We start from the raw sequence: 24,471 nt of genomic DNA on the forward strand, positions 1-24,471 counted from the left end.
ACTGGCTACACAGAGGCGGTGCTATCATGGGTACTATCTTTTAAATCATAAACAATGTCAAATGTATATATTTGTAAATGGCCTCCATTTCCTTTCCTGAGCTTTTCCACCTCTCTGGCTCTATGTTTTTCTACCACCTCTGTGTTAATGTGGTTAGGTGCTAAGCTAGAGTGAGGGCCAGTACAAGTAATTACATTTGCATTATTGAAGCTGCTGGCTTTAATCAACTGCCTTTATTTCTCTCCCTCACCAGCTTCCTCTTTGTATGCCTTTGTCTCAAAATCACCTTGTGACTTTTTCTGCTTCCATACCTGCTATTTGAATTCTTTCTCATACCTCTCGTCACTTATTCACCTTTTCTATCTTCTTTTTTTAAATCCATCAGTCTCTGTATTGTCTTATATTGACTTTTTTCTCATGTAATCCTTTATTCTCTCAATTCTTTGTCTTTTATAACTAGGTCTCGCACATTTTTCATTTCATATCTCTCCGCCTGGCTGTTTTTTTTTCAAATGTTTGCCCGTTCCCCGTCGCATTGTCCATCTATATATCTGGCTGGATCTACGCACCTCGATGTAGATAAGTACTGCTTGCGTGGAACGCAGAGTTATTGTTTAAGGTATGACTCACCGTTTTAAGTGCATTAGTGATTCTAAATATTCCCTTCATTTTATTTCCTTATTTTTAAATGTCACAATTTCATTCTCTTGTCTCTTTTCACGTCTTTCCGGTGAAAAATCCCCCTTGCCACAGGGAGGGAGTTATAGATTGTGTCGTATTTTCTGGCAAAATCAACAGCGTGATTTAAATTGAATGGAATGAACTAGCTCGAGTGAGGAGTACAACGAGGCAACAAGGCTGAACAGAAAAAGTTGAGAAGTAAAAACTTCCACCTCGTACAATATTTTGTTTCCATTTATCTTTCCCATATATAGGTATGTGTATTATTTTGTCAACTTATTTTTTGCAACCAGATGTTATAAGAGGCGATAATGTATTTTAAGGTCAGGGTTTTTTCTAACTTTTGTTTGTCAGAGCTTTCAAGTGCTTGCTTTCTTTCCTCGCTTATATCCATCTCTCTTCCCCTTAATTGCCCTCTTTGGGCAGTTTCACAGCTGATAGTGCCGCTTCTAGTTCACTTCCTTGGTTCGCACCAGATGCGAGAAAGACACATTGTTTCCTTTTTCACTAGGTTGGGTTTCACACCTATCATTTCCTCTGGTCCAATAAGGTAGTGCAGCAAACAAAAATTCAGTGACATGAACCATAACGTAGTTCCTAAACTGCTCTTCAATTGGTCAGAATTCGGGACAACCATAGAAGAAACTTCAGGAGGTAGATAGTCTTCCTTTCCTTATGTCATTTTTCTTCCTTTATCAATCTCCAACTCTTCTCCAGTACCACCTTCTGTTCTTCCATTTCCCTATATACTTTCATCACTTTTGGTAGTGCTAATGAGGGCAGACTTGACAAAGTGTTTTCAACAGGCTATTATGTCTCCTCTGCATTGCTTTGTTCCCTGGTGTTTTATTGCCTTCCATGCTGTACTGCACTTTATTTTGTGACTGATTGTTGTTTAGCCAGATCTGTTGTTTTTCCCACTGGTATGATCCTAATAAGAATATTCTCTTCATTCTCATTTTTCCATTGACATGTATAACTTTTCTTCCATTTTCTCTTTGAACCTTTCCATCCCAAAGCTACAGTGTGTAACTTATGTGGCCCCCATGAGGAATTCTGAGGAATTACAAAAACACTGATGATGCAAATACACGCGGTAAGCCATCTGTGATTGTGTATGGATTTGATACCTTCTGCTGGATGGATGTCCAGGTTTTATCTAAGCGGTGGAATCAACAACTGAAACATTTTGTGGACGCTTCTTGGGAATTTGTCTAAGCTCCTCCGCCAGTGTCAGGGGACGACACCGACGTAAATGCTGCCATAATAAGAAATACAGAGAGAGTTTTGTGGAGTTGACAGGCTTAATCAACTTTGTGTGAACTCCTTTGGCGATGACTTGAATGTAACCGACAATAATTTTTATGAAAAAGTTACGCATTATGAGTGCTTCCTCAGCTTGTCTCTTCCCCTCCCCTCTTCTTCCCCCTCACAATACCACTCCCTCTCTCTTCCTTTCATTCCCGTGCCTATTGTATTCCATTGTCCCATTTTCTATTGGCTCCATTTGCTCTACACTCCGTATTTTTTCTGATCAAATCCAATATGTCGAATCTTTGATTCGCTGAGGCAACAGGAGGAAATCAACCCGCGCTCCTTCATTATTCATACATTCAACTCTTCTTCTGCCATCTGTCCATCTGTCACGCCTGACCCTGTGAGTGAGTGTAACTGGACCGGTGCAAACCACACAAGCAAACTGAGCACGGAGCACGCAAGCATTAAGTCTGCGTCGCTATTTTTGTGGCCAGGTGTCAACAGCCTTGCGTTCCCCCCTCCTTTGTTCACACCGTCTCTCTCCCTTAGTCTGCTGAATCAATAGCTCCTCTTCACCTCTCAGTCCATTCTATTAGAGACAACAATGGCTCGGCGCAGCACTAAGATAGCCTCCTATTGTGCCACCGAATGTCTATCAGCGAGTTGGACAGAACCAACACAAGAATGCTGCGACGGCGTGTACGTGTACGTGTGTGTGTGTGTGTGTGTGTGTGTGTGTGTGTGTGTGTGTGTGTGTGTGTGTGTGTGTGTGTGTGTGTGTGTGTGTGTGTGTGTGTGTGTATGTGTGTGTGCGTGTGACAGAGAGAGAGAGAGAGAGAGACATAAGGACAGAGGAGAGAGAACGAGAGATGACAGGTCAAGATAAAGGTTAGACAATAACCTGAAGGACAAGGCAATGATCTGTCATTCTTGTGGGCGTGTGTGTGTGTGTGTGTGTGTGTGTGTGTGTGAGAGAGAGAGAGAGAAAGTGAAAAAAAAACAGAGAAAGTGATTGTGTGAGTGAGATGACAGGTTGAGATAAGGTGTAGACAATTACAGTTGTTGAGAGCTACAGGAGGAAAGCCACATTTAGTTCTTTTGGCTTTTGTGTGACTTTGTGTGAACATCCACGGCCTCAAGTTTGAGGACAGTAAATGTATTTGGAAGGTAAGTAGTGAACAAGTTTGAGACGCAGCAGATAAAAAAAATTTGGACAAGCTGAGGATAAATGACTAAAGGTAGTACATTATAAACCCTACACAGCATACGGCCATTACTGACCAAAATGTGTCAGTAGCAGTATCAACAAGGTTAAGTCTAAGGAAATCCTAGCAGACCTGTGAATAGCATTAAACAAAGTTCAGGCTGATTTGCATGCAATAAGTGTATGTTAGTATTTGATCATGAAGCAAAGTTTTGGACAAAAAGACCTGATGACTAGTTGTTGCTCGCAAAAACTTGATGGGGTAACCAAAGAGAATGCAAATCATACTGGGCTGTGAATGTGAACAATGGTATGGCAATATAGCCAGTAGTTGTTGAGACATTTTTTTTTAAAAAGAAGAAGAATTGAATCAGAACAAAATGACAAAGAAGTACATTTAATCACTGCAGTTATACCACTTTCAGGCTACCTTGGTGTATATTAAGAAATCTGCCTTGCCTTACACAACCCCTAAAGTGATTAACACAACTTGCTTCTCCGCTATCAACGTTTTAATAACAGTGCACACTCTTTTCTTTATGCCACTCATAAGTGTCTCCATCCATCCTTCCTGTGCTTCAGCCTTTATCCTAACCTTGTTCCCCCAGCAGCTGTTAGCCACATCCATCCCCACTGCCCTGCATGTAAACAAGGCTTGGCCAACATGATACTACTTCATTTGTTAAAGAAAAGGCAATGAAGAGGTGGGGGGGGTGCATGAAAAGGTGGGAGTGTTGAGGTCTAACTTGTTCTTGAACAGTAGCTACATTTACATGCAAACCAATATTCTTGGGCTTTAAAGAGAGATGATACAAACGCATATACAAACATGCTGTCGAGCATCACACACACACACACACACAAAAAACACACACGCCAGCTGGCAGATTACTCCTCCAGTATGTGTGTGTAGCTGGCAGATTGAGTGACAGCCCAAGGTGACAGTGTATAGCCCTTGGGGAAACTAGAAGAGGACACGGCGTCTGGTTTGGGTCTGGCTACCGTCTGCTAGACGTCGATCCTCGGACCCCTGTTCACTCTTTAGCTGGCACCATGGAAACAGATGGTTGCCTTGACAATGAGTGGGCACACTCCGGTTGGCTTGTTCTCCAAAGGATTGGCGTTGGAGGTAGCACAGACACGGAGCAGTTGACCATTTAATGTGTGTGGGATTTACATTAATTCATTACATTCATGCTGTTCAATTACTATGCTGATGACTGCACTGTGAATGTGTTCACATAATAGAGTTCACTTGTGTCCAAACAGCTGATCTTTGCAGCTTGTAGGGTATCTTAACTTCAGAAGTACTTAGCATACAATACCTGATAGAGTGCATTAAGTAGTATTAAAAACCTATTGTTTTTGCTAAGTCACCCGTTCAAACCTTCCAGCAAAAGAGTTGTTGGAAATAACAGAACTAATTTAAATATCCTTTGTGTTCTCCACTCTGTTGGAGTTCAATTTAAAGCTGCAACTGTGCATCTGATGAATAATATCAACATCTCCGGACAAGTTTGCATGCCAAAGAATACTGCGTCAAACCATGGCATGGTCAGAGACCTTTTCATTTCTTGTCAAGGCTGCGGTTGAAATATATTAAGTTCAGATCCCCGGGCGAAATTAAATTTCATAAAGTGGACTGGAGAAAAGCATTTAAGAGCCCCTTGCTGTAAAAGGCATATCTGCTAAATTAACATAAAAGGTAGGTTCTCATCTGCTGGCTTTAAGAACTGAGAGCCCTCGGGGGTGTGTTAGAAGAATAATGGACTTTTTAACTTTTTGACTTAATTTCCTTCTCTGGGCACGCCAGGTAAAGACACAGGCTCCCTGACTGTGCGTGGACTGCACATAGCGGCTACATACTGAGCGCACTTTCAGACTTCTAAAATGTGGCAAAGATTAAATCACTGAGGCTTTGACTGACTGTCAAATATATTAATGCTTTGGGATGAACAGGAGATGTCGAAAATCAACAGCACAATATTGGAAAGCGATTACATTTACACTTAAATTCATTGAAACGGCGGATGTGGAACTGTTTTAACAAGTTGAATTAGTCAGGTTAGCCAGAGGCGCTGTCAAATTTAGCACAGTGGAAGACTAATTGGCTGCTGGAGAGACTGGGGGAACACATTGGGGTCAACCTCAACCGAGTCGTGTCAAGAATGAGAAGGTGTAGAGACTAGATACTTCATTTATGTTTCAGTCCATTTATTTTATGTTTCGCTGTTACAATTCACCCCCTTTCTTACAAGAATGATGATGGTTTATGTATCAGTTTAGAAGTGGAGTCATGCTTAATAGCACCGTGAAGGCTCACATGGCTGGATGGTCAAAAACAATAATAAATACAGCCCATTTGAATCATGACTAATGTGAGTCTTTCCAGGCTGGTAGCTCAGGTAGTCCAGCCATGCTTTTTACTATCGTGTCAGAACTAGATGTGTCTACCGTGTGCAGCCTGTTTGATGTGAAAATGGGCTGTGGCTGGCTCAGTGCTGTTCATTGTTGCTGCTGCTGTGATCACGCGCACACACATACACACAAACACACATACACGCACACAAGCACTAATGCTTGTCCATTTAACAGTGCCTTAAAGTCATGCCAGGACAGAAAAATGTCTGTCTTCTTCACTCATTTGCCCCGTCATACGCTGTCTGCTACACCAACATGTTGCAGTGTGGGTGTACAATGTAAAGTCCTGGATGTCAGCCTAGACAACAGCTTGAATTACATAAATTATAAACACAAACACACACACACACACACACACACAAATGTTGCTCTTACCCAGCCATAAAAAAGGGGGCATCCAGTTCCAAACATTTAAGTGCTTATGAAGATTAACAAAATATTAGTACAAGTAATTGGGATTTCACTGACATACATACATTAGACATGCCTGAAATTGATCTCACCTACTTTCTATCCTTGCCTGCTCCTTTGTGTGTATGTGTGTGTGTGTGTGTGTGTGTGTGTGTGTGTGTGTGTGTGTGTGTGGGGGGGGGGGGGTGGGGGGGGGGGGGCAATTAAAGTGGCAGCTCATTAGAGAAGCTGGTTAAGTGAATGAATTGACAGCCAAAATAGCCTGTTCACTTTTAGGTGTGGGAGAGGCATGGCAGTGAAGTGAAACACTAAAACACAAGCTAATGGCCAATTTACTGTATTAAAACCAGCATTAAAAAAATAAAAAATAAACTTTTAAAAGTAGTTCCACTTTTCACCAGGTAATTGCAGGGAAAGCACACTAGCGGTAGTGCATTGATGGATGGTAGAAAGTTCTTTTCAAAAAACATCTCTACCATGTCGTTGTTTGATCAAACCTCCAACATTTGAGAGTTTGTTCTGCATTGTGATGCAATTACACTCTTTTAATTAGTTTACACAAATCAAATCAAAAACAAGTGGTCACAAGTGTGGCACCAGCATTGGAAGAAATGCTGTATATAGAAGGTACTTATAAATGCAGTGAGTAAATGTAATTGCATGGAGAGAGTGTCTTTTCTCTGTAACCCCCCCACCTTCAGGCCTTGCTTCGGTTAACGGTAATAGTGTGTGGAGGATGTGAGAGGGTTTGAGACGAGGTCAGAGCACGGATCACCAACTAATTACCGGGCCGACGCACTCAGCCCGCGTCAGATTGTTTAGAAAGCATTAGGAGGTGGGGAGGGGGTGAACATGGGCTTCCCCTGGTGCATTGGACATAATTAGTTTGAAACCAAGGTCACAAACAAACACTAGTACGGGGACAAACACCATCTACACACACACACAAAGACACACACTCTATTCTTCTCTCTTACTTCCTCCGCGCTCAGGCGTTTGCATTGTCTCCGTTCTGCTCTCTCAGGGGCAACAAGGCACAGGGTCTATTAATTTCCTAAATGAATAGCCGAGCAATTGATAGTTATTTATGGTTGTTCATTTAACGCACAACGCACGCTCCTTACTATTAATTACCTGTAGGGCTCGGGCGGTGTGTTGAGTTTCACAATATGAAATCTATTATTCATTTATTGTTTTAAACAATGCAAATTGCAAACTCAAGAGAAATAATCTATGAATACATTGTCCCTCTTTTCTAACAATAAATTAACTTCACCGCTTTCATACTGTTATACCTAAAACGCTAAGTTCCGTACAACAATATGCAAATTGCCTAATCAATACATTTAAAGACTAGATAGGAGTCATTGACCCAAGTGGGAAGTGCTGTCTGATGCTACTTTCACTGTGTCAGAAAACAATAATTAGAGCTGTGTTAAAACATGGCCACAGAGTATTCCAATAACACGCCGGGCAGTAACTAATGGAACCAAAACAGACTTTCCGTATTAAACGTGGAGTCAGCGCTTTTGGAGAACGCTTGTTGTCAAAATCACTTATCGTCAAAAGTGAATTTCCACTACCTGTCCGTACTGTGTGTGCTCTGTTAACTGGTATGTACACAAAGGGTTTGTAAGTAACGGGGCCCACCGTAGCCGACTCCACCTTTCACCGAAAAGTCAAAAGGAACTCAAATGTGGTAAAACGTTCTAGGATGAGCGACAAACTTTCCTATATTTCCTAAAGACAGCACAAAACGCATCAACAAAGGCAGTTACTGTTCTGTTGCCGCAGAATGCTGCTTTTATGCAGCACAGATGGATAAGGTGCAAAACCTTTTTTTTTTCTGACCAAGTCAGAAAGAGGATAGTAAGCAACAGTGGTGCTGTTTGAGGGCAAATCAGCCACCCAGCCGGGGCAGGCACGTTTAGAATTGACAGACGGCTCAACCATGACCGCTGAGCGTGAGGTCGATTAAGAAGAGCTGCTGGGCAAAAAGGGTTTGGGAAGAATTGATGAAACAAAATGAAGTTTGGTGCTATGGTCTGTATGTAATTATCTGGTCTCCAGACACTCAGGCCTGCTTGGGAACATGCAAGACAATCATATTTATTAAACCCACACAGAGAAGCTCTTTGGTGCATAATGCTCACACATTATCAGAGAGGCCACTTGAACGTTGCAACATCCGACACTGTGCATACAATCTATCTGTGGTGGTATGTCAGGCGAACATGTCACCACACTGAGCAACAATTAAGTCTGCATTGGTCATATACAGTTTTTTTTTTAAATTCCTCTCCATGGACATGCACAAATGTGTAGTTTTTGTGATGATTCCATTTATGGAGTTACTGCCAGTATAACATATTTGGCATATGAGACCTAATCTAGAAGATGGCAGTGAAGGTCTCAAACATGAGCAAAATGAGCACATTCGATCTCTGAGCGTCTAACTGAGGTACTCGGTCCCCTTACCCAACATATCCCATATGTCACTGCTGTGCTGTGTTCATCGAGTCACAGTATGTATGGACATGTACATATACACATAAGCACCTGGGTGTGTGACCTTGCCAGTCAGGTCTGATGACTTTGATATGACAGAAACAGTGCATGCACCTGCTCATGTTACTATGCATTTGAGCTGCAGCCAACATTGTTAACACAGCATTACCAGAATATTCTGTCTAAAAAATATAGGGCTGTCGTCGATTCGGAATTTTCTCATTCGAATGGGATCTGATTTGACTATTCTTATTACTATTTGGAAATCACAAAAGTGTAAAGGAGTTAGATATTTGGCCTTCTGTTTAAAAAAAAGGGTTTCACAGATCTCACCCATCCACCCCATATTAAACTGTAGAAACAATTGTACTTGATATACTGCAAGCCGATCATTGCACAGTTCCTGCCTATTGCAAATAAATGGGGAGTTGAGAAACTCAAGTGGAATTGGGATAGTTGAATGTCTAGTAAGCCATAGAGACCACACAAAAATGAAATAAATGCTGCATTTATATTTGACATGTTAGTTGAAGGATCCAGGTCCCAAATGCGCTGAATGTATAACAATAGGTAGGTGGTTGCTAGCAGTGGGGATAATACCTTACTGACATACTGTATAAAGGCTAATTGCTATGAGTTTGGTGAGCGCTGGCTCAACTTTCTACCTGCTGGCGGCGGCGGTCATAATTGGGCTATTTCAGCTTTGAGTTATGTAGCAGCGAGGGACACCTATGTCTCTATTAAGACCAGATCAGAGAAGTATGGATCCATACACAACAAAGCTTAATAAGAGCATGGGAGAGAATAAGGGAGTAAAGGAATTGCACACAAAGAAGAGAAGCATGGACTGACTATATAGGGAATGGAGTCAGCAGGTGATATAACATGATGAGATATGAAGGCCATATGTGGGTGGTTTTGATCAGAGTTTGTTCGTAGACAACCCACACCATTTTACAACAACCGCACGCACGCACTCTCACCTGGATGCCGTCCAGCAGTTTGCTCATGCACCAGAAGCTGTCAGCCTCGATGTTCCTCAGCACCTCTTCCTTCAGACTGGACACGTCAAAGTTTTCCACTTCCTCCTCTGGAGAAAAGACAGGGAAAGAAAAGACAGGGAAAGTTAGCAATGAGCAGCACAGGCGGATGGATGAGATGGCCAAAAGATTGTAAGGACAGTTAAAGTAAGGTGTAAGATAGAGAGAGAAAATGGATAGCAGTTCAGGTCTACTGACACAGCAGGGGCTCTGTCATAAGCCCACCACTCAGACAGGGACACGGCGGGGAGAAGGGATGAGTATAGGGTGGGGGGTTATGAAAGGAAATGTATGGCAAAGGACAGAAGACAAATTGCAGCACAAGAATAAAGAAGGGATGAGCAGAGGCAGCGTGGCAGCTGAAAAAGCAGACTGATAGAGCTTATTATTAGTAATCTTTAGAAACAGTAGTTCAACTTTTTTATATTGCTACTTTGAACATTTAGAAAATGTCACACAGTCCCCATGTGCCCAGCACAGTATTTATTTTTTATTTAGTAGACAAGCCAAGTAGTATACAGGAAAAACAAAGACACTAGAAACTACCACCTGGCAGAACGTACATGGTGGGAGGCAATGCTTTAAAGAAGTTAAAACTCCTCTTAGAAGGTGGACACAAACTCACAATATGTAAGGTTGCAGTAACGTATGACCTTTAACTTCCAAAATGTATCAGGTCACCCTCGAGTCCAAGTGTAAGTTTGTTCTTAATCTGACAGAAATCTCTCAATGCATTCTTTAAATATTGTGCTTCCACGATTTGAGGTCACAGTGACCTTGACCTTTGACCAAAATGGAATCAGTTCCTTCTAGTGTCAAGTTTGAGTGAGTTTGAGCCAAATTTGACGAAAAAGCGTTCTTGAGAAAATGGGACGGACAGACAACGCAAAAACATAATGCCTCTGGCCTTCGGCTATAGCCAGCATTTCTTTTACACTGTCTAACATGATTTTTTTTCATCTCATTTCGTTCACTATATTTCTATGACTTCATTCTTAAGTAGTGTCACTATTTGTTTGCTTCCTACAATTCCATTGCATTTGACAAAGGCATATGTAAACCACAAAAAAAAAAAAAAAAAAAAACGCAAAGGCAATTATGTAAAGTGTAGTAAAGGAAGGAGTATGGTGGGCTGTAGTTGAGATGGGCTGAAAATAGACGCAGCAGAACTAGGTTTTGGACATTTTCTAAATACACACTGCAGACTGCACTGTGGAAGCCATTTAAAAAAAAGTAGCAAGCACTGAGCGCCGAGTTCCCCGTCATCTCCGGCGGGTGACTTCAACGATGGGTGTCATCAGATGTCATTAACGGCAGCAGTCTGTGACGGACTGCAGGGGCTTTTGACGGGCTTCTGACAAGCCACTGACAGCCAGTGGAGAGGAGATGGGACGAGACTGATTAACAATGATCTAGAGAGAGAAAGAGAGAACGAAAGGAGGGTGGGGGGAAGAGCAGGGGTCGGAGAGAGACGGAGAAAAGAAAAATGTGTGCGCTTATGTGTGTGGTCACATTACTAAAAATTCTGAGTTTGGTGCATGAATTTGTTCATTTCTAACACACACACACACACTCGCCACAGACGTACACCGGACCTGGCAGCTCTGCCTAGTATCCTTGGCAACCCCGGCGGAATGTTGTCAAGGTTGTAATGAGCATGCTCAGTCTGACAGACAGACAGAAAGACAGAGAGCTGGCAGAGGACCAGGACTACAAAGCCATTAACAACTAGGCTCTGTATGTATGTGTGTGCGCGTGTGAGAGTGTGCACCCATTCAACACATCTTGCCATGCAGGCGCTCTCATCATTGTCTTGTCAGCTTGAAAGCCAGGTAAGGGTGGATAGAAAGCCGACCAAGAGGCTACGCTTCCTTCATATCGCAGAGACCATTCATCTCATCACACCCGGCAAAAGATCAAGGTGTATGTCCGAATGCACACAGATCTAATTTTGTTCACGTAGCTTCCACATCTTTAATCCCAGATATGGAAGTGGTCGGAGGCGGCGTTATGATCAGATGTCAGCGTAGTTCATTTCAACCACCGTACTAACGCAAAGCAATGCGGAAAACCAAATGAAATACAACACACATTACTGACGGATTCGGATTGCATCAAGAAAAATAAATCTGTTTTAGAATGACAGGTTTAGATATACAGAGAGATGAAGGGTTCATCCGCCAATACATATCATGAATCAGAGACAGCTAATAGGATGAAAACCCACTACATTTGTCCACAGCTTACATGAAGGCCACAGCTGATAAAAACTACAATCAACTGAACCTGAACGTAGTGTTGGAGAACCTGTTAGAAACACTGCTTAGACAAATGAGGCCAACATCTGACTGATTCTGAAGTCGGTATTTAATTTGATAGCTCCTCTAAAGAGATGCAGAAGACAATGACGATGCAAGAATACTTCCCTCTCTCCGGGACTCGGGAGGCTCTGGGCGCCAGTGATTGTATTAAATATGTAGTTGAAAAGATTAATTGTAAACAGCCTGACTGGTAATTTGCACGGTGTCCTGGCTGATTAACAAGGTGGTGGGAGAGCCACTGCTCCGGTGTTCTGGGAGACCCTGAGTGTCCCCAAGTCTCAAATCAGTATTTTTGTCGAGGCTAAAAGACTTGCTGTCAAAAGCTCGGTTCCAAAACCTTAGACCCTGACTCTGGAGCAGATTAGAAGGGGATGGCTTCCAGGAGTCCAATGGTTGTGCTGCAAATCGAGCAAAGCTCATCACAATAACAAGGACACACAAGAGGAAGGGCTCCTACACCAGTAATTGTGGTAGGAGACGTCTGTGTGGCTGGATGATGGGGCAATGGTGCCCCCTGTGGTCACCGGTGGAACTGATGCTAACAACGATAGCCGTATGTACAGGCATGGACGTTTAAAAACAGTCAAAGTTCGTGTCATGACGTGGTATATTACAGACAAACATTTCTGTTCTGTTTTAATGATGAAATAATCAAAGCTGTGTTGTGAATGTATGATGACCAAACAGCCTGTAGATAAACACCTTTAAACTAAAAGCGTTTTGGTAACATTAATAACATGACAATAAAAAGTTCTATTTCCCCTCAACAGGCCATGTGTCTCAGCAGACCTGGCGTCAAAAGAAGAAATAGCTAATTGCTTTCACAAGGATCCACGCTGCCTCAGGGGAGATGCCTTCAAGGTTTTTCTCTTGGTGATTACTTGTGGACCAGCTGACAACACATGTCTGCTACATGATCCGTGTCTCAGTGGAGAAGCTTCACAAATAAGAACCTGGGGAAGTGTGTGTGGAGGTTCAAGCTTCAGTGAGCCTCGCACAACAGAGAATAGGAGTCTCAGTGGCTTAAGTTCTGTGTGAGACGTGTCTCCCAAATAATCTTTTCCCCAAATCATATTGTCTGGTTCCCCAAGGGGACGAAAAAAAAGCTGCTATGACACAAACTGCCCTTGGTAGGAAACAAAGAGAACTTCATCCTACTCTCCAAAACACACAACATCTAAAGGCTGTACACAAACACAGAGGTACAGGCCTCTGCAGACTGGTACTTTTTATTAAATCAAATTGTCACAAGTAGCACAAACAGAGACCATAGACTTGGAGGCATAGCCAAAGAGCTTCACACATACACAACAGTTAAAGGGAATACAAAGAAGTAATTGTTTGCTTGAAAGTGAGAATCATAACACAATTTCTTTAAAAGAAGAATTCAAACTAAATTTGAATTTCCTTGACTGATCAGCTGTTTCATTGTCGTATTGCCCTTGCTGCTGCTGCTGCTGCTGCTTGCATGATAATCCCTGCTGAATTTCTTCGTCTTTGCAAAGCAGCAAACATGGCAATTACTTACTACACTGAAAAGACTAAATTGAAACCAATTCCTGCAGACCTCTCTAAATGTTTGTTTTGTTTCTGATTTGTAACATTATTCTACTTTTTACCATGTAACTGTACGTCACCTAAACCGCTATATGCCGACGAAACCGGTGTAATTTATCCGCTTCAACTTGATGAAAATGCCTCTAATTTATTTGTTTTTATTGATTTCTTTTAACTTTTTGTGAACTTTCAAAAAGAGTTTCTTTATATTAAGATGGGAACCTGCTATAGGCTCTTGATCTTTCTTTCGGTACATTAATGCTTTACCTCTGTACTCTCCTTCCACTTCTCCTTTACAGCTATTTGACATCTCTTATGTTGCTATTGTAACTGTGCCTCTACAAGCTGTCCACCTCCTCCCACTCCTCCGACTTCCTCACCTTTCTTTCTATTGGCCACGGAGCCGGTTTTCTAGCCAGGCCCGGGGGTTTATTTCCTGCATGTTTGTCCTGACACAGGGGGCAACTTGTCCGGAGAGACCCAACTGCTTGGTCGCTGCCAGCTGTGAGAGCTTGGCACAGCTTGGCAAGTGGAGCCAGGTTACGCCTCCAGAGACCGAGCGCGGGCGAACTACACACAGAGACACGTGCACGCGCCGCGAGTACAACACAACACACACGAGCACCGTCATGCCAGCGCCGCCATCTGCCCTCTAGTACTATGGGCCACAAGGTAATGTGATGTAAGATGATAAACGAGCTAGTTAAGCCTGATGTAATCATTAAGTGTGTGTGTGTGTGTGTAGTACTAGGGCAAGTGTGCCTTCGCAGACCAAATTGACACTAAAAAAACAGTCCCGTTTGACAACCCTCTGTTGGTTCAGATTAATCACAAGCCAACCTGAGATGGAGACTGAGAGAGAGAGAGAGAGAGAGAGAGAGAGAGAGAGAGAGAGAGAGACAACACTTGGTTTTAATCACAAGCCAACCTGAGATGGAGACACAGAGAGAGAGAGAGAGAGAGAGCGAGAGAGAGAGAGCGAGAGAGACAACACTTGGTTTTAAACACAAGCCAACCTGAGATGGAGACTGAGAGAGAGAGAGAGAGAGAGAGAGAGAGAGAGAGAGAGAGAGAGAGAGAGAGCGAGAGAGAGAGAGCGAGAGAGAGAGAGCGAGAGAGACAACACTTGGTTTTAAACACCATTTCAACATCCAGAGCTTATTTAATCACATGAAGCGGTGAAGTCATTACCTAGAAAATACAACCTTAGTCCGGGTTAAATCTAATGACTTACTATTTGGGTGCCGAGTCCAAATATGTCATAATCAAGTTGCTACCTTCAGAATGAAACCCAAGTGACACAGCCGAAAAAGTTTTGACACGTTAGCTGCGGGTGAGATATGCAATGCTTCCGCCTCTCACTCAAGCTTCAGCAACAAAAAATAATGTGATTTCCTTCACCGTGGCACATTAGTGCGATAACACCGTTGCTAATGAGAGCCGAGAACACTTTCCAGAGAGGTGGCTTTCATACTGTTGGATAATTAAGAATAGAGTCGACCTGGCAAACCTAGTGTCACCAACCCGTTGGGAGTGCATGCAATTACTTGCAGAGGCAAACACAAGTATGAAACGAACACGAGAAATGAGAGCGTTATGAAAATAGAATTAGCGCAAAGAAAGGTGTAATGAGAAAACAGACAGCTGGCAGTGAAGGAAGGGAGGAGGGTGTGTGAAATATGAAATAGAATACAGGTGGAAGTGATATGATTGGAGGTGAAAGCAGGAATAATTTTCTCTCGCTCTCTCTCTGTCTCTATTGTGGGAATAATTTGACTTTCTCTTGAAACAAACCCTTTGATTTCTTCATATCTTATGGTTCTCTAAAATCTCCAGTCTAGTTTCCAAGAAAGCATCCAGTGTCGTCATTTCATAGTTCTTAGAATTAACATGGGTTTTCTTCAAAGTGCAACACAAAGCTTGCTCATTGAGAGCGCTGAACTTCAGCCTCGCCAGCGATAAGCAACGCTCTGGGCCATAAAATCTACACAATCACTCTATACAATGTTCTCATCTCCCACTATCGGCGCTATAAGCCGTGTGTCCATACATCAAACAGCAGGCCCCCACAGCTGTTGGCACGATAATGTAAGTCCTTGACATTAAATTGAATACAGCTATTAATACCATATCTGCCTATGTGCAAGCACATAATGATCCCCTTGCCCCGAGCTAAGATGGTGTCTTGTATGGGGAAGCTTGGAGTGTTTAATGTTGAGAGAGGCCACCGCAACACATTAACTGTTGCTGCCAATATCTCTCTTCGTACTACCTCCCTCCCCATCACCACCCATAATAGCAGCCCGTGGGATGTTTGTGCAGCGCAGATGCATCTGTGAAATGTATGATTCAACATGTGTACAGTGGCAACTAACTCCACAATCATGTTTACATTACAATGTAAGAGAATAGATGCATAATGGTTCCGTTTGTGTGTTTCTCTCCTCAGTGATAACATCCACAAGGAAAGAGGGGCAATACTCATATCGAGGAATAGATCCCACAGAGAAAGGTTGCCCACATGAGGAGTAGTTTGAAAAACACTTTTTTGGTAGATGAGAGAAACAAAACCAAAAAGGTGTGAACATAAATTGGTCCTTAACCGAGCTATTGTAGATTGCATGATGTGTGTTCAATGTGCTGAATCTGAACCTGAAAAAGTTCAGTTCCATCACAAAGAGAAGTAGATTATACACAGCTGTATGCGGTTTAATGTGGCTCAGAAGGATAATGGATTTGAAATCCCGAGGATGTCATTCGGGTTATCACAATTTTAGTTTGAGATTTAAAACATTTAATTATTTATCATAAATCTTCTGTTACATACTATGCCAGGCTTTAAGGAATAAGAGAGGTTAATACTGAATCAAGTTGCAGTGTGGGAAGTGTATGATACAAGGTTTTAGAGATATTAGGGACTGAAGGCAGGATATATCCACCTCTACTGCTTTGATTTTTACTATACTTTCCTTCATACATTTCTCATTAGCTTCCCTGCTTTTTGGAAGTACAATAAAAAAAAATTATTGGAGAACACCGTTAAGTAAGTAAGTAAAATAAAAAACCTTAAACGACTGTTGTTCAGACAAAAGAAGCAATTTAAATTATCACCTGAGCTCTGGGAACCTGCAAAAGTAATTTAAGATCTCCAGACATTTTACAGAGAGTAAATGATTAGGTGTGCACAGTCGGGTCATAAGAAACACAGTCTTTTCACATCTTACATTTTTGAATGGAATAAGACACACTTTTAAATGTGCTGAGTGCTTAGCACCGCTGCTAGGTAAAAAAAGAAAGCACTTGTGTAATTGATTTCTTTGTTTTATTAAATGTGTTATACCTGGTTGTGTTTTTTTGTGGGTCCTTGGTTACACGCTACATGTGGCGTTAAACACTGTCTGGAATCCAAGTGCTTTTAACAGACTAGTGGATCAGACATTACACTGCTTTTGGGTAACATGGGTTTGTTCTAGGGATTTGAACTTAATTAGTTTTTTCAAACAAGCTTTATGTAAGCAACTTCCCTGCACCTAACTACTCTTTTGTTTTCATAGTTATTTCCTGTTATGTAACATGCTTTCTTACCTCTATAACCAGCATAGCAAATGCATAGGTTTTCCTTAAAGTATTTTTAAAGTGCACGTGAAGCAAAGCCTTCAATCAAATGTCCATCATCACTTAATATAGGTTGCACATTAACACATTTTTCAAATCACATAAGATGCCTCATCCACTCTAGATGTATTAAATGTGCCTGCCTAATGCGCGAGACACATTCTGTAGCTGAAGGAAGGCTTCCTGCTATGTAAGTGACGGATCAGTCCATTAAGTCATTAGTGTGTGTAATCTGCAGGCTTAGTTAGTGGGGGAAGAAAACATTAAGGGGACAGTAATAAGCAGACAATATGAACGGTGGCAGACATATTGAAACACAGGCATGCCGACATGTGGAGCGGTGACAGATACGACTCATGGCGTAATCCTGTGGTGATGTGTACATGGATGATTGTGTTAAGTGTGTGTGTGTGTGTGTGTGTGTGTGTGTGTGTGTGTGTGTGTGTGTGTGTGTGTGTGTGTGTGTGTGTGTGTGTGTGTGTGTGTGTGTGTGTGTGTGTGTGTGTGTGTGTGTGTGTGTGTGTGTGTGTGTGTGTGTGTGTGTGTGTGTGTGTGTGTGTGTGTGTCTTAATGGGCCCCCTTTACAGATGGTTTACTAGTATCAATAAGTGTGCATGCGCTTATTCCTAAACAAACATGTATTTAGAAAGAGTCTAATTTGGTGAAGGGGATTACATGTTGGAAGGACACACGCTGCATTAATACTACATGTTGAAGTCATATTTATATGTGAATGGTTCTAGACACATTAAAGCAAGGCACCAGACACACACACATTGTGATACTCAAGTATGTGATACTCAAAATTGCTCCCGATGGTTCAGAGAGCGCCTTGCATGGCAGCTACTGCCATCGGTGTATGAGTGTGTGTATGAATGGGTGAATGTGGTAAGATATGTAAAGCGCTTTGGGGCTGAGAAAATCGGCTAGAAGGCGCTATATAAGTCAAGTCCATTTACCATTTTACTCAAGTAGCAAACAATAAATAAAATGCTTGTTCTGTTATAAGTTTTTGTGAATATTTTGGTTCAAAATAAAGTTTAGCTGATTTAAGTTGTTGGCGCTGTGTGTGTGTGTGTGTGTGTGTGTGTGTGTGTGTGTGTGTGTGTGTGTGTGTGTGTGTGTGTGTGTGTGTGTGTGTGTGTGTGTGTGTGTGTGTGTGTGTGTGTGTGTGTGTGTGTGTGTGTGTGTGCACGCGTGCATGCGTGTGTGTGCAAATGTAGGCATCAAGATCCTTAGTGCTTGAATGCTATTGTTTCAAACAGACCCGCCTAGCTGTGATGTATACCGGCTGCCTGAGAACTCGTCATGTGCGCCCGTTCATGAATGTGTGCGCAAAGACATGATGCAACGCAACACAAAACACCACACACACACACACACACACACACACACACACACCATCACAGCAGCACGGTGAGATGACTGTTTCAATTGCCTCCAATTGCATCAGGTCAAGCGGAACGCGTCTAGCTGGTGACAGAATGATAAAACAGACTTTCTTTTTTTCCTTCTCCGCTCCCCAATCAAACGGCTGACAGAGAGAACGAGAAATGGAGACGTTGAGAGATCTGAAGCTTCTCTGTGAGGAGAGCTTCAATTTATGGCTTTTTATAGTCAAGTAATTAACTTAATCTAAAAATATTCAATAACCCCTGCGATTATTCACAGGAGATAAATCATTTTTTGACAGAACTATTTCTCCGGATCATTTCGGGGGCTCTATTGCTTTTTATCAAGAGAAATGAGAAAATCTCAGGGAAATAAGATCGGGCCAGAGATACAGACGAAAGCACGTCTATTGATTTTTTTTCCCGCTTAATATATTCTATTGTCAAGCACTGACGATGTTCTCTGCGAACGGGCATTTCCGCACCGCAGGCCAAAACATGCGAGGTTCAAAACATGCAATTAGAAAGCAACAACACCTGCGGCACAATCTCTTTGAAAATGTCTTTTTCCCGTCTCCATTTAACACCATGAGACTTCAGTGTAATCATGTTGCCTGTCTCCACCTGCCGAACATTTCAGGACTGAAAACAATGGCCGCGTCCTGTTCTTTAACACACCTCTCTTCACCCCACTTCAGGGTTTAAAAGCTTATGTTGTTTCAATAAGATGTTGTTGGGCTCTGATTCTGCATTAAAGGTGCAGTGTGTAATATGACATCATCAAGAAAGTTCTACAAAGTTCTAGAATGCAACACTCCCTGGGTAACCCCAACCCTTTCGAATAATAACAGAAGCTACAGTGGCCTTCAAGGACAAGAACAATTCTAAATTTTAAACAATGCACCTGATGACATTCCAACTATGACACTTTCAAGATGGCGGCACTAGGCCTTGGTCCAAAATATGCAGAAATATGGACATATATGAGACCCTTTCTAAGGGGAAAAATAAATAATTCAAAACATTTTTTTCAGCTATTATGCACTAAATTAAATGTACTTATGGATATTATAATTACTTTCTACAAAATCTGCTAGGAAATAAAACCCAAAATTCTACACAGTGCAGGTTTAACCAACCTAAACATAAGACACAAATGCAATCAGCCACCTGACATAAACATATGCAGAAACAAGCAAAAAAAAATTCGGAACATGGTGAGACAAACTCTCAATACAATGTAACACAAACAATTAATTCCATAGTAGTCCTGACCTGTTCAAATGTATGATAACAACAAAGACAGCTGTGCATTAGGTGAAAGTTGTGTAACATCTATTATATTTCTAAGGATATTACTCATATTATAATTCTATCCACTTTTCATTTCCTTTAGCAAAAAAGTTTTAACATCCATTTTTTAGAAACTTAGAGTAAGAGCATCCGTCATCATCTGTTAAGCCAGTCCAAATGTTTAGCACCGTCACACTGAAGGATCCTGACAGTGCAGAGTATTAATCCTACAGTATGCTGGTCTCCAGCACCGCCCGGGGGGACCAAAGATGAAAATGAGCTTCTCTGGCCTTTCCGGCTAAATCTGGCATATTTCCATTTCAAATAATGTCATTAATATGCATTGTCCCTGTCAAATAAAAAAGATAAAGTAAAGTTAAGTGCTTTCTAAGAGGCCATTTGGGAATGTTTTCACAACCGTATACCCGATTCAATTCTAAACCCTATTAGTAATGTTTACCTTTTTGGTTAATACTGAAATGCCCTACACATAATAAGTATCCTCTTATTTTTGTACAATATGTATGCCAGCCTGTTACTTAGAAAGACCACGGTATAAGAAACACTACATAATATATTTTTGCAATTAGTAGCTTTAAGTTTTTCTTCTGTCTTTCTATAATAGAAATGTTTGAACAAAATAACAGGTAGCTACACTTTGGTCAAGTAATCCACCTCTGAAGGTAACTATTTAGGTTAGTAAATATTCTAAGGAAATACAAAGAGAAGACGAATTACAGCTGAAAAATGCTCTTTCTAAATCGACACAAACAACCAAATACGTATCAAATGAATACGATCTATCTCCTCAAACAGGGTTTACTCTGATGTATGTTTTGACTGAGAGCCAATTGCCTTAGAAATGCCTATGATTGGACACCAAGTTCTATGGTAGAGAGGTATCAGAATACTAAATGTAACCCTCTTTAAGGCCGAAGAAGTAGAAAATTAATGTGAAGTGGCAACCATCAAAAAGTCTGAAAGAGAAGAACATATTTCAGGGGAATGAAAGAGAGAGAGAGAGAGAGAGAGAGAGAGAGAGAGAGAGAGAGATTTTTCAACAGAGTGGCGGGGATAGGACAGAGAGAGACTGTGGGTCAAAACCACGCGGCTGATTCAATTTCACCCAGCCCAAATGCTATTACTTAACCCTCAGAAACATGGTGATTGCGCTCTAAACCAAATATAGGGAGTGGAGTCGAGGACAAAGCTCGAGCCAGAGAGAGAGAGAGAGAGAGAGAGAGAGAGAGAGAGACGACGTCAAAGAAAATTGAAGAATATATCTCAAACAGGCTTGGCGGTAAGAGTAATGCCTGCGCCGCGTCAATAATCTCACCTAATGATTAAAGAATAAGAGAGAGGCAAAAGTGTATGTGTGATAGAGTTAGAAAGGACAGTGTTCCCTGCTGGATGTTCAGCAGCAATCGCTAAGCAGCTCATTAGAGCTAATAACAGCCGTTAATCAGAGGCAGACTGAGAATAGGAGAGTCAGTCAACGGTGGCCCGGCCGCGGGGAGAAAGAAGCCGATATTAGTTAACCGCCCGCCCGCCCCAAGATCCACTCCACAGATTGCTCAATCTATAGACGACGCACTAACAGTCAGATGGATGGATACAAAAGTGAGAGTTGCACGAACATGTGCACACTGTACAACACATTTAAGGTGACATTATTATTCTTATGTACATTATGTATGTTTGTTGATTTCATGTTTTTTAGTTTTTGTTTCCATTGCACAGACTCTTTATATTTATATCCTCGTGTGTCTGTACATTATCTTATAAGAATTCATTAATTTTATTGTTGTATTTCTCAATTGATTTGTTAATATTCATTCCTGTTAACCATGCCTATCAAGACCCCTTGGATTGAATTAAGAGAGAGAGAGAGAGAGAGAGAGAGCGAGAGAGAGAGAGAGTGAGTGAGTGAGTGAGTGAGTGAGTGAGTGAGTGAGTGAGTGAGTGAGTGAGTGAGTGAGTGAGTGAGTGAGTGAGTGAGTGAGTGAGTGAGTGAGTGAGTGAGTGAGTGAGTGAGTGAGTGAGTGAGTGAGTGAGTGAGTGAGTGAGTGAGTGAGTGAGTGAGTGAGTGAGTGAGTGAGTGAGTGAGTGAGTGAGTGAGTGAGTGTGTGTGTGTGTGTGTGTGTGATCAATAGGATAAGCAAATACACAAAGATGGGTATGGCAATACATTTAAAAGCTAAGGTGAGGGTCCGATACAACGCGTTCATAATAAAAGCCTTTGGGTGGTTCACTGGTTAAAAGTTTAAACATGTACAGCACTTTGAGATATGACTAACATAAACACAATACACTGACACCAGGATTCATCAAGTGTTACGACTAGGGCCCGACCGATATGGATTTTTGGGTGCCGATGCCGATTATTTTCTGAGAAAAATTACGATAACGATTAAATCGGCCGATTATTTAAAAAAAAAATCCCATAAATATATATTGAAAAAATTTACTTTTTTGAACCCCTAAATATATATAAATACTTGTTACTGTCGATAGGTGTACAGGAACTTTTTATTTACTGAAATATGCATTATCTAAAAAAAAAAAGTGATACAAATATGTCTAAAGTGACATGACGCATTTTTAAACTCAGACATGAAGCATTTTATGTAACTGCACCCAACCCTCTGGAACTCCCTCCCTCCAAACATCAGCATCTCAGACTAAATAAACTCATTCAAAAGTCAACTCAAAACTCACCTCTTAAAGAAAGCATAATTACACCGGACTCCACTCCAAACCTTATCTTTAATTTGTCTGTATTTTGTTTTCTTTTTCTATAAGTATGATTTTCAATATGTTCGATGTAAAGTGTCTTTGAATGACCTCCAATAAAGCGCTATATAAATTCTATATAATAACTATAGTAATATCAACTACTATTAACAGTCAAGAGATGACCAATGACTCTACTATTGGTGTCAACACACCTGCTGCTGCTGTTAATATGCTATAAGGCTACCTCCAGGGCAGCAATGCATCTCACTCAACATGACTGACGATTTTTCGGAGATGTGCTATAATCGGCCGATTAAATTGGCCGGCCGATATATCGGTCGGGCCCTAGTTACGACATTGACATTTTCTTTCTATAACCACACACACACTGAGCCAACCATTATTATAATGGTTCATCGCTGTAATCTCCTGATGTGAGGATGCAACTTTATACAAATGAGCAGGGCACAGCACAGCACAGCACAGCACAGCATGGCAGAGCAGGACACACTGTGCCAACGCTAAAGCTGCACGCCAGTAGACAAACAACAGATCAAAAAAGAGGTGTTAGGGGGAAAGCACAGAAGAGAAGGGGAGATATGAAGAAGATACAGGATGAGAGACGACATAATGCCCAAAGGGCCAAAATGAATGCCTAAAGTAAATCAAACCTCTATTTACTGAAAGATATATTGCCAATGTGAACTTATAAAGCAGGCACAATACGACAATGACATTTTGGTTTGAGAAATCTCAATCCACAGACAAAGTTTCTAATGTCACTCAATATAAGTTTCCATCCACTCTGATGACACTCAGCTCTTCTCTCTCTTTATGAGATCTCAGCTTCAATCTGTGTGCGTCTGTGCTTGTAAGAGCTCACCTCACCAGTTTGTGCCCTGTGCGTGTGTGTATGTGTGCGTGTGTGTGTGTTTGGCACTACCCTCCTGCGGGCTCCTTCATCACAGCTTACTGACAGTATGTTTCCATCTTCCCAGCTTTGTCCCTGGGTGCTTCGCCAAGCCAGTCTATCACACACTCCATCCATTCCCCAAACACACACACAACACACACACACACACTCACAGTCACAGTCACAATGCAGTGGCTATGCGCGAGTGTGTTGCCCCTGCTGCGGCCTGACTTTCTCCAGCATTGCTCTGTCCCTCTCTCTCCCTGTCTCTCCCTGTCTCTCTCTCTTTGTTCTGAGTCATTGTACAAAGTGTGGTTCTATACAGTGATAACGTTTCTCTAATACGCTACTGGTACATTAGCAGCATTTAGCTTGTCTGCCACAGCCAGCACCTGTCAGACATCTAACACTCGCAGCAAAAGCGTAGCCAATGAGGGGAAGCCAGTCGTTTAACGTTAGCATATGTAAAAAGGATCATACATAAAGCCCGGGCACAGACACAAACACGAGTAAATTAGAATTCTAACACAGAGGAGGGTCTGTTTACAAGCAGTGTATCTGTATTAAAGATTCTCAGTGAAATATAAGCGAAAGAAAATGGCTGTTAAATAAAGTATGTAGTGGAATTCTAAACAGAAACAGCACATTCACTATAAACCATGAGAATGAAAAGCAAATGTTTAGCGCGCACACACACACACACACAAACATATAAAAAAGGTCCCAAGTCACACACAGTTATACACACACACAAAGCTAACACAGATTGTGTGTCTGCTTGCACTGTTCACCTAGCCTTATTGAATGAGTGACTGACTGAGTAACCGAAATGTGTGTCTAGCCAAAGCTGCACTTAGCTAGCACGACAATAAAATACATAAACATAATCTGAAAGGAGGCATGCTGTAAATTAATCCCTCCCATTGGCTTAACAGCGCTTGCCTCAATTTGTACAACATGTTTTACGACCAGGGGGACTCAGACGAGCTAAATTAATGTTAAATGCAACAACAACAAAAAAGAGTGACATAAAGCTCTTACTTTCTTAAAAGCTAACTTAAACATGCCTGAGTAATTTACAAATGTGCCCTGAGCGAACAGCTGTTGCACTGCATAGGCAAGT

General features: G+C 41.6%; 1 protein-coding gene across 2 annotated transcripts in view; it reads right to left on the reverse strand.

Moving 5' to 3' along the window:
* The window catches only part of tbc1d22a (TBC1 domain family, member 22a), a 121,567-nt gene that overhangs the window by 48,806 nt on the left and 48,290 nt on the right, over nucleotides 1-24,471 (reverse strand). For both annotated transcript variants that reach the window (XM_080051055.1, XM_080051056.1), the window contains exon 10: nucleotides 9,466-9,572. In XM_080051055.1, the coding sequence (XP_079907181.1) occupies nucleotides 9,466-9,572 (107 nt within the window). The remainder of the gene's footprint in view (nucleotides 1-9,465; nucleotides 9,573-24,471) is intronic.

The sequence above is a fragment of the Ammodytes marinus genome (assembly GCF_949987685.1).
Source record: "Ammodytes marinus genome assembly, chromosome: 22".
NCBI lineage: Eukaryota > Metazoa > Chordata > Actinopteri > Uranoscopiformes > Ammodytidae > Ammodytes > Ammodytes marinus.